The 16,921-nt window shown below is 35.3% G+C and overlaps 2 protein-coding genes across 2 annotated transcripts; both read right to left on the reverse strand.

Annotated features, from left to right (window-relative positions):
• Window positions 1-3,065: 3,065 nt before the first annotated feature.
• LOC100819934 (uncharacterized protein At4g18257) lies at window positions 3,066-7,234 on the reverse strand. The gene is made up of 3 exons (XM_003533776.5): window positions 6,818-7,234; window positions 5,986-6,306; window positions 3,066-3,636 (listed from the first exon to the last, which is right to left on the reverse strand). Exons 1-3 carry the CDS (start codon window positions 7,096-7,098, stop codon window positions 3,462-3,464), a joined length of 777 nt encoding a protein of 258 aa, XP_003533824.1. The 5' UTR covers window positions 7,099-7,234; the 3' UTR covers window positions 3,066-3,461.
• A 1,623-nt stretch (window positions 7,235-8,857) lies between these two features.
• Window positions 8,858-16,648, reverse strand: LOC100820468 (subtilisin-like protease SBT2.2). The gene is made up of 10 exons (XM_006587042.4): window positions 16,139-16,648; window positions 15,457-15,616; window positions 14,856-15,253; window positions 14,206-14,301; window positions 13,143-13,215; window positions 12,387-12,669; window positions 11,381-11,712; window positions 10,539-10,809; window positions 10,085-10,366; window positions 8,858-9,654 (listed from the first exon to the last, which is right to left on the reverse strand). Exons 1-10 carry the CDS (start codon window positions 16,363-16,365, stop codon window positions 9,227-9,229), a joined length of 2,550 nt encoding a protein of 849 aa, XP_006587105.1. The 5' UTR covers window positions 16,366-16,648; the 3' UTR covers window positions 8,858-9,226.
• Between the last annotated feature and the right edge of the window lie 273 nt (window positions 16,649-16,921).

A 16,921-nucleotide genomic window follows, 5' to 3' on the forward strand; every position in this document is an offset into this window, starting at 1 on the left:
GGCCAAGGTGCGCAAGCTATTTCGAACTTCTTCAGGCATTCATCAAACTGTTGTTCCGAAGGACAATCAGTCAGAGATCCCCAGCAATCCATGACATAATCCCAAGCATTTTTTTCCGCAATTAGTGATTTACATTTGGCCTTCACATTCTTGTTTATGTGAAAGATGCACAACAAATTTGTGCATTCAGGGAATACATCCTTCACTGCATTCATCAATGCTTGGTCTCTGTCAGTGACAATAACTCTAGGGAGGGCATCACGCTTTAAAAAAAGGTCTCGGAAGCGTTGTAAAGCCCATACCAAATTATTAACGCGTTCACCCTCCACATATGCAAAACCGGCAGAGAATGTCATCCCAGTCGGTGTCACCCCAACAAAATCGAGCAATGGAAGTCTATACCGGTTTGTTTTGTAGGTGTTATCTATCAAAAACACCAAATTACATGCGTTGACTAACTTCACTGAATCAGGGTGACACCAAAAGATATCACGAACCACGTCTTCATCCTTTATTATGTGCCAATGAATATATTGATCACGTTCAAGAAGCTTCATCAGATGTTGCATTTCAAGATCGCTTCCTCTTATGGAAGAACGGAATGCATTTCTTGCATTGTATATCTGTTTAATGGTCGTACAACTATTGGCATTGTGTTCCTTCAGAGTTAGCAGAATGTTTCTTGGCTTCACTATGGACTTCGTCATATCAGCAATAAGTGTTTTTTCAGCTTTAGTCAATCGCCCCGCATATGGATGTCCAACTAATGACTTGGCCAATTCATGATTATGCACTCCACAAATCAACTTCACCATCCAGCCTTCTCCTCCAATCACTGGCTTGCAACGAAGCTTGAAGGGACACCCACATTTCCTAGTCCCAGTGTCTCTTCTGATAAATTCTTTTTTCCTACACTTATACTCGCCACTCCTTTCACAGCCAATTAACACAAACGTAGTCCTTCCTCTACTACATGTGTTTGTGTTCGACCTTAAAATCACCGCCACAAATCCGTTTTCATAAGCCACGGATCGAGCCCATCGCAAAACATCCTCTCGGCACTCAAACACCTACAAAATCCACATAATTTAAGTTTTCTACCAGTATTCATTTTATTAAATATGTGACAAACATTAACATTATAACCTGAGAAGTCTTGAACGCATCCGAACAATCAACATGTGGTTCATTCGCACTACATGATTCTGCATTTTCATAATACATATCCGCTCGTTCAAACATTATTTCATACATCCACTCATCTTCGTCCATCTAACCAAATCAAACAAAAAATGGTCATACAAAAAAATTAGTAAGTCAAAAGAAAAAAAGGAAAATAAATGCAAAAACAGCAAATACCAAAAATAATACACTTACGGATCAAGTTGATCCGGAAGGATGTTACGGATCAACTTGATCCGGAAGCTGCTTAATACTCTTTCGGATCAAGTTGATCCATAAGCTTTTTCCGGATCAAGTTAATCCGGAAGTCTCTTACGGATCAACTTGATCCGGTAGAGTATTAAGCAGCTTCCGGATTGATCCAGAAAAAACTTATAGATCAAGTTGATCCAGAACTCATCCATACGTCCGCGACAGTCAAACCACCATCTGTGTACCTCGTTTGCCGTCACCGACCACCGCAACGCTCGACGCCAGTACCTTCACCTTCACCGCTGCTACCCCCACAAACCAGAGGCAATGCCACACGAAAAAGAGAAAATTAGAAGCACAGCGTTTCTGAAAATGGAGGTAAACAACTTTTCCAAAAAAAAGTTACATTTTTAAGGAAGAAAGGAGGTAAGGGCAATTTTAGCATTTAAAAGCTTTGCTGGGTACACCTAGCAACACTCATCTTTGTCTCACCCTTTAATTTCACCTTACCTTCGGAGAGAAAGCTTTCCAAAACAATAAAGGCAGACACGTAGGAAGTTTTAACTTCAAGACATGTATTACATTTACTCTTTGCATAGGAAGCAGAGAGATGGAAGAATATATATATATATATATATATATATATGATTCTATGTTCATTTTCTTGGTATAATGACCCTTACAAGTTTTTTTTATCTATTGTAAAATGGCCTAAAGGTATAATCCAATGAGTACCAAAAATATAATCCAGTGCATTTTTTCTTTTTTCCTTGGGACTCAAATTGTTTATTATTATGCGGAGCAAAATAAAATATTGAACAACACTTCATTTCAAGCCTCGTATCCTAATGGTGAATGTCTTCATCTTTTAGTCGAGTCTAAAATTATTTACTTTCTCATTTCATCACTAATCTTAATCATCATATCCTCTAGGTTCAAGTTGCAAATTTTAAATTGCTCGATAAAAAAATAATCCATCATTATCATGAACGAGATAGGTAGTGATTTCCTACTTAAAACATATGCTACTTTTTTTTTCTTTCAATAATGGTATTAATGCGTAAAATCATAACCCTTTGAGATCTCAATCAACACCTCTGACTCATGTTTAATTCCTTTCTTAAATAAATTTATTATCTGTATATACTTCAAACCTATGCCTTGGTAACTAGTTGTTCATGAATTTGAATCCGAAAACATACTCTTTACTTATGCATAGGTAAGATTGCACAAAATGACATTTCTCCATACATTCACATAACGAGAACCTTCGAGCTCTATGGTGCGTTATTTATTTATTTATTTTTATCATATGTATAACCTCAAACTCGACTCCGTAGAGATGATGTTGCCAAATCGTTAAAGCAATTACCACAGGTTCTAATTTTTTGTTATTGTGGCTAGACTTCTTTAAAATGTTTAGCTCAGTTTTGAATTGACGCATTAGGAACTCCACATTTGTTATATAAAGAACAACAAAAATCTTCTCATACATAAATGAAGTCCACTATAGATCGCACAATATTATTATTTCAGGAAGATATTATTATTTCATTTTTTTCATGTGTGCGTTGTAGCTGAATCATTTATGGCTATGGAGAGAGGAAGGGAATACAGTGCCTCAATGAAGAGAAGACTAGCCAACTTAATTGTTTCTAGGCTCTGCTGTTCATGTTTTTAAGCCAACAATCTTTTTCCAAAGCTCAAATCAATATTTCATGTAATCAGCATTGTTCAAGTTACACACTATTTACAACAGGAAAAAAATGTTTCTTCTGCCTCCATCTTTTTTTTTTTTATTCTTTTCCCTTCATCTTTTGAAGCAATGTGTTTGGACCAGAGAATGAAAATAGAGGATAAAAATATAAGCGATATATTCAAATTTAAGTATATTGTAGGAAGCGAGAAATCCACATGGAACCCTCACAACTTTTCTATTTCTCTCCTCCCCCTCAACCAAACACAGCATTAGAGGATAATGCAGTTTTTTTTTTGCCAGCTTTCAACTCCTCGTGCCTTTCTTCAATGAAGTCTTGGTTTCACCAACATTAACCTTGGTAAGTTATGCATACCAACTGGTGCAGTGATCAGGTTTGTTTATTCTCAGATCCAGATACAATAGATGTGGCTTTTAGTTGCTCCAGCCTCTTTCGAAGATAGGCTTGTTTAAGTTTCTCGCGATGAGCAGCCACCTGCTCCTGCCTTCGAAGTTTAATTTCAGAAGCCTTCTCTCTTGCTCGATTAACTTCTTCATGAACTTCCCTACAAATCAAAATCAATTAAAAGAATTAGATTAGCCAAAGACTCGTAATATTAATGAGAGATAGTTAACCCAGAAAAATCATGAAAATACTAAAACATATCAGAACTCAGAAGCCTCCCTCCCCCTCTCCCTGAAAAATTCAAAACAAAATAAAATGTATACAATACAACCTTATTATTCCTTAGTGTCCCCCTCTGTCTATTTGAAAAAGACAAATGGGTTGTCTTTGTACTCTATCTATTCAACAGGCTCAACCTAGGAAGAATTCATACTTACACTACTAGTAGTGTATTACCTCAACATTTTATAACATTATCTTTCAATATAGTTAAACTTGAACCATCAGCCAGCCAGTCAACAACTCACCCAGCCCAAACCAGGAAAAACAAAACAACTCTGGAACTGTAAATATCATACCTATTATCAATCTCGAAATGTTATAATACAAACTAAATGTTATATACTACACATAAATACTAAAAAAAACAAAATTAAAGAAAATCATGATAAATAATAAGTCAGTTTACACACATAATCACAATCATTATAAGAGCAATAACATGGTAATAAAGTCAAGAAATGGAAGATAATGGTGAAATTAAAAGAAAAAGAATATAAGAAACTAAATCAAAATTAACAAAATGTGATATGGAAAGTCTAAATGAAGAATAGAGGATAGGGGAAGGAGTCTTATTGAGTATAAAGGAATGAGAAATAAGAGTCAAATCAGAGATAACTTTGTTGAATATTTTACCCAAAAAAAAAAAACCCAAACGCTGTTCTAAGGTTAAAATGGCCAAATGGGTTTTTAAAGCTATATCATGATAGCACCACTATAGTATGTGAAAAGTGGTCATTGCAGCTGCAATAACCACTATTGAAAACCACTCTGCTAGTCAGCTATCAGAATCCAATAGTGGTGCAGGTCTGTCCCTCTACTCTACTATAGCACCGCTATTGACTACTATGAGTGATATAACTGCCGCCCAAAGAAAAACTGAATAAATAAGCCTGCGGAGAATTTTTACAAGAAACACCCAGCATAAAATAACTTTTTGTTTCAGAGAGTAACATAATTTGTTGGCAACCCAGAGAACACCAAATTGGTTTATAAGTACCAATTCGCCATTCATTTACAGATTGGTTCACTCCCATTCAGGTTTCAAATCGTGAAAAAAGACAAACCAAGTACAGAAAAGGAGATAAGGTATGCAAGGTAGGGCACAAAAGATAGCTATGAGATGGTTAATCAGTGAAGCTTAGATTCACCAAAGACAAAGTAAGAAGCAGAGAATGAGTGCGAGGAACTATCTGGATTCTGGAGGAAGCAGAGCATGAAATGGATGCCTATTGTCAAGTGGGAACACCCATTTGAACTATGCAAATGACCAAAGTGATGATTGTGATTTGTGAATGGTAACCATAAATCTTCAATTTCTTCATAGTAGTGTTTTAAATCCTGGATAGTGGCATGTAGTGGCCGGCCCAAAAATGCTACAGTGGGATAGCAAATAGCAGGATAATTGCTATTTTGAACTTTTTTATATAGTCTATATAATGTATACTGTATATAAATTCTCAAAAATGATAAAAACTGCTCAAATTTATTGAATTCATAATTAACAAAAAACAAATAAAGTCATAGGTACCTTAAACAAAACGTCCAAGTAAATACCAACAAAAGTCAAATACAAATTTCCATGACAAATGGTTAATCATTATCTTCTAAATTCAAGTCGTCTTCTTTATCACTTTCTACTATATAGATTTCAATTTTGGAAATTGAAATCCAAAAGATAGCCCCTGAAACAAGCCCAAATTGTATTTGTTCAGAGGGTTCTTTTGCAATCAACATATAGTGTCACTACAGCTGCTATTCAACCCAATATTTGATCTGGCTATGGCCACTACACTAAACTGCTCCACTACAGCAGCCCCTATAACGGGTAGGGACTGCTCTACTATGCCGCTACAGCATGCTATTTAAAACCCTTCTTATAGCATTACTATAGTTTTCTTGTTCTAGTTTTGATGGATGCAAGACAGCACGAGTGGAAGAAGAAAAAAAACTCGTGAGGCAAACCGATAGCCTGCCGACTAAATTCATCCCTTTTATTTTCTGGTCAGCGACTAAATACATCCCTTATGTACTGAATACTTCTCCAAGTGACATATTGGGAACCTGGTAACTATGGTTTCATTTTCACACCCTTAATTCTAATTCCCAGTATCATCTCAATTCTCAAGAGCTTCACATTGAATCCACCCAAACTATCTAGTCTAACAACATAGACTTTTCATCACATAACATGGTATAACCGTATAACGCAAAAACATAAATCTCATACCTAATATTGCGTTTATAATCAGCATTGTCAACAGCTCCAGCTGTTCGCCCAGGCCCAACAGGCTTCATGTTAAACATCAATGAATCATCATCATCATTAACAGGACCATCTTCATTTTGTAGCAACACATCACGGCCCAGTGGCGGTGGCGGCAACTCATCATGCTCAATTCCCTTGCGGAAAAAATCCACACAATACTTCTCTTGATCCTCCTCATCCGACAACTCTCCATTCACCAACTTCTCATACAACTCAGCCTTCCTCTCTAGCGCCGCATAACTCGCCGTTCCATCACTCACCGCCTTCAACTCAAGCTTGTCCCTGACACCAAAAATTGCTACAATTTTTAAATAATGATTAAATCAAAGGTAATAACTAATAGGGTAAAATATATTTTCAATCCCCAGATTCCTTCCGGTACTTTCAGAGAAAGTTAGTTTTAGTCCTTGAACTTCAACTTTGATCAATTTGATACCCCTGAACTTTACAAAAGGCATTGGTTTTTCTCCTCCCAAAGGTGAAATCTGTGGGACAAAAACCACTGTTTTTCTAAAATTCAGGAACCAAATTGATCAAAGTTAAAGTACGGAAACTAATACGAGACTAAAAACATATTTGTCCCCTCAACTTGGTTTTAGTTCTAGAACTTTGATCAATTCGGTCCCCTAAACTTTACAAAAACCATTGTTTTTTCCTAAACTTCAGGGACCGAATTGATCAAAATCAAAGTACAGAGACTAATACCAAGTTCTACCGAAAAAATACACGGACTAAAAACATATTTTAACCTAACTAACAACAAGTAACCAATAGAATGAACGAGATATGATACTTGTGAGCGCGGGCATCGACACCGCGGTTTTTGACGGAGAATTTGTCTTTGGGGGCGATTTTGTTCTTGGCGCGTTGATACTCGGCATCGGGGCCGGCCAATTCGCGTGATTTTTTGGAATCTTCCTGAGACTTGTATAGTTCAGCCTTCAATTCGAGGATTGAGGATGCGCCAACGCCAGCTATGGCTCGGTGCTTCTTTGGCATTATCGACGATTCCGTTAGCCATCCTAGGGATTCTGTCACCACCCTCTTCTTCCCGGTGGTCTCTTCCCCCGCCATGGTTTTTTTCTGCAACACAATTTTTTATTGATTAGGGTTTGTGTTCTTTTAGCCTGTTTGGTTCACTGTGTCAGGTTTATTGGATGGAGAAGGTTGCAATTTTGATGTGCATTGTGTTCTACATTTCATTTGCTTCATTTTTTATACTTTAATAAAATATTAATAGTGAATAACTTTTTAAGTATTTAAAATATTTAATTTTGGTATACTTTTTTTTTGACAGAATTTAGTTTAATTTAATTTTGGTATACTGTCAATATATTTGAATTAAATTTTATTCAAAATTTGTATAATTACTTCAACAAATTTATATTTATTGTAAATATTAACTATTACGAGCAAACATAATCGTAAGTAATAGTGATTATAAAACTTTTAGAATTTGCGTAATATTTTATATTTGGTAAAATAATATTAATACTTTTCATTTAGTTTAATAGGCATTCATAATTAAGATAAAAAAATCATATTATTAATCAGTTATAAATTACTGTCAATGATTAACATTTAACGTAACTAGTGACATAAGATAATGATTTATGTCATTTAATCAAGTGTGATTTAGAGTTAATCCTGTAAAAATAATAACGTATCAATACATGGTTATAAAAAATAAAGAGTTATAAATTACCTTTTATATGAAAAAAAGTTTACATAATGTAAGAACTAAAATAAATTAACTTATAAGTCTACTTGAAAATGTTCAAAAAATTACGCGCATGGATTTCTGTATGGTAAATTACATAATCCCTTTCACAAGATCTTGATATACTCTTTGAGAGGACGGATTTAAAAAATATTTAACGGGTCAAAAATAAATTAAATTTAATATACGTAATTATACTTCATGGTTGAGCTCTAATAGCATGACACTTACAAATAGTTTTGAATCCCAGGACTGCGAAAAATTTTGCCTACTACGTAAAGATCAGGTTGCAAATGGAGCCACATCTCATTCTTAATTCTTTAGAAGCTTGTAAATGTTTTAAAATAGTTAAACAATACAAGAAAACTATTATCTACTCTAACACTCTTCTTAACACTCTGCTAAAATTCATATAACTTCTATGTGGATCTCATCATCCGTTTGATTAGTCACATACTAAATTGTAACACCTACATGAATTTCAACGATTAAGAAAAATACATTTAAAAAAATAGAAAATATATTAATAACAGTCTTCACAGTTCTACCAGTGCAAACACCCATTTGATACTTGTCTTTATCTAATTCTTCTTATTACGTATTCCTCTCTCTTGGATAGCAATGTATGTTTTTCCCCAGCATAAATACTCGTGTTGTAGAATAAGGGAGGAGAGGGAATGTAATCTCCAATCCCAAATTGTTGATATCCCTTGAAATTTTTGGCTACTACCACTTTGCTTATTATAGCTAATCACGAACAAACTTATTGTAGTAACTAAGTATATGTTTAGTTTTTCTTTAGAAAATTAATTTTGAGAGCAGAATTGATTTTACATTTGGTTTCACATTACAAAAGATTTTCAAATTGACGATAGGTCCAAAATTAATTCTGAGTAACTTGGATAATTTGTATTAAATTTTACTCCTTAATTAATTCTATAATGAAAACATTCAACCATAAATCACACTATTTTAAAATCAATTCCAACCAAAATCAATTTTATAAGATGAATTACATTCGAAATTAATTTTATCAAAATTCATCCAAACAAACACTACATCTCCCATAAGAACTGTGTATCAAGTAATCAACAATCATGGCGAAAGAGAAAGTTAACACTAATCAAGGACTGGTCACATCTATATCTTTACAAGAACCTTTAGCTTCTTTACATTATAATGAATGAAAAAATAGCTAATGCATCTTCGGACCCAAGAAAGAAAGAAAAAATCACATACAAAACAAAATGAAGAACAAAACTAAAATGCAATTCATTAGATGATTTTAGTATTGTTCTCCAATCCAAATTAGAATTTCACCTCAATAATCTATATTAACATTTAATGCAAATACTTTATTAGGCAAATTATCGAGATGAAACTCTAACTCTGATTCAAAAACACTAAAAGCACCTAAAAAACTTCATCCAAATTTTGTCCCAAAATGAATTTACTTTTAACAAGAATACGTGACATCCCCAGTTAGCTAGTAGTAGTGTTAGATGAGATTTTAACCATGACTGAAAGTGGAATGTTGACCACATGACCTTGATTCCCAAACAGCCCAATTCTCCCAAAGCTGGCCACAGAGCTGCTAAGGGTTGCATTCAAGAGCACAGACAAGACCTGCCTCTCACCACTGCCAATACAGAAGTGAGTTGGAGACACTTTCACTGAAACCCCATTAGGAGCAGTCCAACCAACACTGTAAGATTCATTTTGAGCAATGTTTTGGACTGTCCTCTGCACTATTCTGGATTGGTTCAGCTTTGATATAGTGATTGAGGGCAGGTTCAGATCAGGACCATAGACAGTCAAGTTATAGAGCGCGCAATTTTGGCCCGTGTAGTTTAGCACCACGGGAGCTGAACCGTTGATTCCACATAGAAATGACATGTAATCATCATAACCTACAAAGAAACATGCATGTAAGACTTCCACATTAAGAAACCAGGACTACTAACATCAATCATTAATCAACCAGTTTACATAAAACTAGACGTAGTTAAAAAAAATGAGTAAATACATGTGAACTGGTGCAGTTAAGTTATCACCTTCGCTTATTCAATTTATTGCACAATTTGATAACCCAAATAAATTCAACAACTTCAAAGGGAGAAGGAACATCCTATAAATTGCTGTGTTACATCATAAAAAAGAACGTTATGTAAAATGTTCAAAGATTAACTACATTGTCCTGGCCCTGCCATTATAATGGAGTATCATACCTATTATCTAACTTAAACCATAATCGTAGCTGAATTTTCATGCCACTTTTTATATATTGAAACATGAGAATTTTTATTGAAGCAAAATGATTGCAATGCTTAAGTGACTTACCAGAATCAAAAACCAAACCCGGATTCAGTGCTCCACTTGCATTCACAAAACCACTTCCCATGTCAAAAGGAGTTGCCGGAGGCTGGTTTTGATCTGGAGAGGCATATGATCGCTGAGCCATTATTGGCCCACCACTCTTGTCATACAGAGAGGCTGTAGTAGAAAGAGCAGATCCAATAGCTGCAGGACTGAAATTGGGGAACTTTTGCCTAATTAGTGCAGCAAGACCAGCAACATGTGGTGCAGCCATGCTTGTGCCAGACATCAATGCAAAATTCTCACCTGTTGGCAATGCAGATTATGTGACATTATCAGCATGCATTGAAAAAAAAATAGCATAGTTTATTACTTATATAGTTGTTTTTAACATATGATTGGTATCAAAACAAGTCATTAAACTTGACAAAAATTTTATGTTTGGTTTCCTAGTATAAACTTTTATGTATTTACAAACCTAGGAATTCAACTGAATCAGTGCCAACAGAACTCCAAGCAGCCCATATAAAATTTCCCGGAGCTAACAGGTTAGGTTTCAAAATGTCAGCTTCGTGAGGAAGACTGTCCTCTGGATCTGGTCCTCTGGCAGAGTAATACATAACCTTTGGGGCAACATTGCTGTAGTTTGGTTTCAGTCCACCGCAGATAGTGGCAACAGCCCCAAATTTAACAATTTTCTTTGAAACTGCATCTATTTCCAACGAAGAATTGTAGTATTGCGTTAAAACCTGACCAGTTCAAAATAAAAGGGAAACTGTCAGGGGATTATTCCTCATGCACATGTAAGATAGAGAGAGTAATAAGTTGGCTGACATATCAGCCAAATCCATGCATTCTTTTTACAAAGAAAATAGATGTTCTCACTGAATTCTCAGCATCAAAAGATGCCATTTATTGTAAAATGAAAGCCCAAGAAAAAAAGGACAATACACATAAGCATAACAACAAGGAAGCACAAACACTTCAAAATATTAATCATGTATGTATCATATCCATGTCAGACACTCAGAGTTTTTGAATATTTCTAGCAATATATTATAAACTTTTATGCCAATAGAATGTCATTAGATAAATTATAGCATTTTATTATGTCTAAAATGACTCATGCTCCCTTTTAAGAATTTACGTTTTTATTTTTGGAATTTAAGATTTGTGTTTTATATTCATTTTATACTGATTTATATGTTGTATTATAGCCATGCTGTGTCAAAGAATAAGTTTCAAAATTTATTTCCATGTTCTCTCTATGCTCTCTAGATATTCACGTGTATATGAGGGGAAATGGATAATGCAAAGCACCTTGGAATCATTTGTGGAAGCAATTATTATGCCAGGCATTTTCATTGGAACAGGGTTAAGCTGAAAACCAATCACAAAGGGATCCATATAGAACACAACACCAGCTGCACTCAGGTTTTTGGCTGTTTCTGAGGCCCGTTTGATGGTGGAGAGTCCCAGCACAAATCGAATTGAATAGCTGCACATCAAGAGGTTTCCCTTGATCAAACTCTTATTGAACTTATATGCATCTTGGCACTCACCAACATACATATCATCAGCAACTGTGGTGTCATTGCTCAAAGCATGATGTGCATGAATCAGTTTATAAAGTTTGCTTTCATCTGTGCCAGCTGAGGACAATAATAATAAAAATGAAAAAAAAAAAGTGGGTCATAAATCAATGTCGGCAGAAATATTGAAGAAATAATAAATTCATAGATGAACAATTGAACAAATTTATAACTAGAGGAGGATCTTCAATCTAACATTAAGAAATCCTTGAAGTTGAAAGCAACAAGAACTGATTGTCCACAAATAGAGTGACAACTATAGATCTTAGACCTTTCCCCCCTTTCTTGGGGATCATGTCTAGTGAAAGATAGATAATGAATTAAAAGTACTTTCCAACTGACATTAAAAAAGAAAAAGAAGAAAATTACACTAGCAAACTAAACTTATTATAGTCATTCATGCAGCACAAGAAAGTACGAGAGCAGTCAGAATATAATTCACGCCCAAAAAATCCCAATAATACAGTGAATATCCTAGTGATGATAAATTCAAAATCTGATTCATAATCTCAAAACTAGTGAATATAATTAACTTCATATTGTTTTTCCACTAAATTAAACCGTGAACGAAAATTGACACCAAAGCCTCATTGAAGATCTTCACTACTTGGGCAACACAAAAGAGAAAGTCCAATCATTAAAGTCCGTAACATTACCCCCCCTCTGGTGAGTTAGTCTAAAATAAATTCTTATAAGGTTAACCATTTACCAGGAATTGAGAAACAAAAACTTACGTGCAAGACCAACTCCAGGTATGGTCACATTATTTCCAAGAAATATGGAGTTGCTATAAACCCGGTCATGAGAGGCAGCACCAACAGTATAGATCCATGGACTGAAGGAGAACATGCTTGTTGGTGATGGTCCAGTATTTCCTGCTGCTTGAACTACAAAAATACCTTGCTTCACAGCTGACAGCAAAGCCATGTCTATTGGGTTGAAGAAGGTTGCAACACCAGGAGGACGTCTATTGGGAGTAATAGACAAGCTTATTATGTCAACCCCATCCTGAGCTGCCTGCAAACATCACACTATTAGTGTTACAGGCAAAGCAAAATTGGATGCAATTTTATTGTGAAGGACATGCATGGAAATCACCACTATCACTTACAACTCTCAACACTACAGAAATTTGAAAGGCAAGGCATGATGGATAGACAGAAGACAAAATAAAATTGAAAATCAAATGCCATGGATCCTAAGAGGTGAATTAAGAATCCTAAAACAATGTGAAATGTGCTCTTCATTACTGCTGGGGTAGGGGCCAAAAGGAATACAAGGCCAATAAACAAGACCTTGAAAAATAGATAACAGTTATAAACTTTATTAGGGAATTGCACTATCATATACAAACATGCTAGGGGAAGGAAAACCTTAAATCAAAGAAGTGAAGGGAAAAAATGACCTGCTCAAGTAAAATTATCATATAACTGACATGTAAATTGTTTGGATAACAATGTGTCACATGTCTGAATAAATTAAATATGTACCTGGTCAATAGCTGCAACAACATCTGCAGCAAATCCTCCAAAGCTTTTGTATAGTGCCTTGTAAACAGCAATGCTGTAAAAGATTGAAATGCAACACAAGCATAAATTATTTTTCTTTTAAAAGTCATGGGAAGTTGAATACTTAATACTATGGGGATAGCACATTCTATGGGATAGGGGAATATGATGCACTGTAGGGTAATTGATGGAACTATGAGTTAATACAGAGGAGGGAAGAGAAATGGGAGAAGACCACACCACATCCTTCAACAGATATCCCTTTTGATTCAGAAACTTGGCTCTATAACTGAAGAAGCTTCACTTCAGTTTTCAGATGCCAAAACAGTTTTACAAAATCATTCTCTCGTCTGAAAATCACAATGAAAATCCAATTTACAGTTTTTCGATGCCAGCAAGAATCCTTACCACTAGATGATCCATGGTCAGTCAGTTAACTGGACTTATTGAAATTTCTATTTATTTAGCTATAACTGGACTCTTCTTATTTATTTTATTTACCATTTCTTCTCAAATATGTAATTGTTCAAGTCGTTTGGTCCACTTCCACTCAAAAAAAGGGTCCTTTGGTCCATTCCATCATATCATCAAATTAGTTTCCCTTTTTTTCAACCATTAAATTGAAGCCCCCACGGCATTTCTTCTCTCCTGCAAGAGAAGCTGCCCACATTTTATTGTAAAAAATGTTAGAGATGTATTATCCCCATAGTACTAAGAATTCAACTCCACATGACTAGCTTTTCTGACAACAACAACAAACAGATAAAGTCTTTACCTAATGGCTTAAGCTTTTGAATGGTTGTTTCTGACATAGTTCCAGATTATTTACTGTGACATGGATCTTTATGGTATAGTTCTAGATTATTTACTTTTGGTGGAATGGTTTCAGAAACAACCATTCCAAAAGCTTAAGCCATTATGTGAAGCAGAATAATGAACAACTCCATAAGATCATCATAAAGATCCAACAGATTACTACAAGCATAAAAGTAATGATAACACAAAATAAAATAAAATAACTAAGACATAGTTCCAGATTATTTACTGTGAACGAGGAGCCATCCCGCTAGCATTCCCAAAGTGATGTCCAGCAACAATCACTGGAATCCCATGGTTTCCTGCTGCAACAGATGCTGTGTGCCTGTGTATGTTAGTTACATCAGAATGGGAATTTAGTTAAAAGAGAAGTAAACATAACTAATTATGTTATGATTAAAACAAATTTGGTAACAGTCCAATATGAAAACACAAATTTGGGCTATTGCAATTCCAGTTTCCAGAACATTCTAAAGAATCTCAACACTCCAAGGAACATTCTAAAGAATCTCAACACTCCAAGGAACAGGAGAAAACACATTTCTGAGCTCAAGGTTCTGATAAGTATAAGCTAGACATAATTCACCAATGGTGAAACTTGAAAGAGAGAAAACTTCAAAACCAAAATGAAGGTACTGTTAAAAAAAATGATCAATAATTTGTAGTAATAGGTAGACCAGTAGTTGTTGTAGAAAAAGGATGACAACTTAGACTTTGTCATCATGGACTGGCCAAAGCAAAGTAGATGCTAACAAACAAATCATATTTCCCCATTAAGTATCCAATTAGTAGTTGGACATTTGGATGAAATCAAGAGAATGGACCATGAAGCTACTACAACCAAACATAACACCCACAAAAGAAAATCCAAGAACTCACGTTCCATGGCCATCACCATCAAAGGGAGAAGCATAGTCCTGAGTCGAATTAAATATTCCTCTGGTTATGGCAGAAGCTGCAAAATGACGGGCCCCAACAAGCTTCCTATTGCAAGAACCAGATGGAAAGTCGCGAGTAACCTCACAGATGCCAGAAAAATGAGCAGGAACGGGATACGGCTTTTCATATTTGTTATCATCAAAACTAGGATGTGTTGGATCTATGCCGGTGTCAACGAACCCTATAACAACTCCTTCTCCAGCAGTCTCAAACCCACCATCTTGAAACCATGCTCCCTGTGGCAGACCCAAAAACTGTGGTGTATGCGTAGTCGCAGTCCTTACAGAAAAATCCAAAACCACATTGGACACTTCACTACTCCTTGATAGTTTCTCTGCCTTCATGATTAAGCAATTTCAAAGGGTAAGAATACTTTTACTTGCAGTAAATTAAACAAAAAAGTTAATAGTGCTTAAACATGGACGGGCACCGATGGGGAAACCAAATCATCAATATAAAGAAACAACTACACACTATACAATGTAACTAATCATAATTTTCTTAAATGATAAAACCATGACGATGAAAACTAATGTCATACCTGTTGTTGGGTAACCAGCACCGCGAATCCATTTATCAGGTAATGGTAGCTATAGAGCTTCAGATATTTCTCTCCATTTAACACTTTCTTCAACAAAGAATCATGAACCCGAGAAATGTAAGAGCCATATCTCTTATCTGTCTTAGTAATATTGCCATACCTTCAAAACAAAAGTAAAATAAAACAAAAATAGGATCACATATATCAAATTTTTGCACCAGATTTCACAAACAACCTCAAAACACTCAAAATTGGAAGGAGAAAAGAAAAAGAAAGGATGAAGCACAATACTGAGAATTGAGAACATCATTAACGATTAACAAATATAATAATACGTTTCAAACAAACAACCTATCATCTATAGATGTTAAGCAATCATTTAACCAGCACTTTTCATCTTACCAAAAACACACAGCTTCCACAAGAAGCCTCAATGATTTTTGGGACCAAATAAAAATTGAAAAAAAAAAAGAATTGGAAAGCTAAACATCAATGACTTAAGAATACAACACATGAGCACACCATTCAATGCTATTGCTACCCAAAGAAAAATACCAAGAAAAATACACAATTTCTTTCCACTAAAAGAAATAAAAAATATATATATAAAAAAAACACTAATCAGCAACCCCAGCCCCACATAAAACCTTCAAACCAAGCTTGTGTTTGAGTGAGGTGATACCTTCTTGGTTTGTTAAATTGAGTTCTGCCAGGTGCAGCAGCAGCATCTTTGAAGCCATTAACCTCTCTTCTCAACCCACCATAGTAATGAGAAACAGGAGCATGTCTCAGAGTAACAACATACACATCAGAGGTAGTAGCATCATCTGAATCACCTTGACACAAGCATGGCAAAAAGCAAAACACCACCACCACCACCACCAAATGTGCCACATAAATGTTCCCCATAAGGATTTTCTAGGGAAACAAAAGCACAAAAGCAGAAGACCCAGTTGGATCCGAAACCACCCCACCAAAAGTGAACAATAACAACAACAATTCCTCACCGACCCACATGCTCCATTCTCAAGTTCAAGCCTTTTTTCCCTTCAGTGTTTTTTTTTCAGTTCAGTGAAGGAAAACAGAACACCCCAAGTGAGAGACAATGACAAAGCAAGCACCTTTTTGGCGAGGGAGAGAGTGTTTCAGTATTAATAGCTGGAGTAAGAGAATCTGCAAGCAAAAAACGCCTTCTTTATTGGGTTGTGTGAATTTGAACGTTTTATTTATTATTCAATGGAAATAAAAAAAAATAAAAAAAAGGAAAATATGTTATGTGGGAATAGAATGAGAAAGTGAACGTTTTATTTGGTTTTATTCGATTTTGGACATTTTCGTTCAGGTCGTTGGCTGTCAATATGTGTGAAGTGTGAGTGAACATTGGAGCTTTCCTGTGACTTGTGTAATGACAACAACCTAGTACTTTTTTTTTCTTGTTTCACTTTTTTTATTTTATTTTTCTGTC

The sequence above is a fragment of the Glycine max genome, chromosome 9 (assembly GCF_000004515.6).
Source record: "Glycine max cultivar Williams 82 chromosome 9, Glycine_max_v4.0, whole genome shotgun sequence".
Lineage (NCBI taxonomy): Eukaryota > Viridiplantae > Streptophyta > Magnoliopsida > Fabales > Fabaceae > Glycine > Glycine max.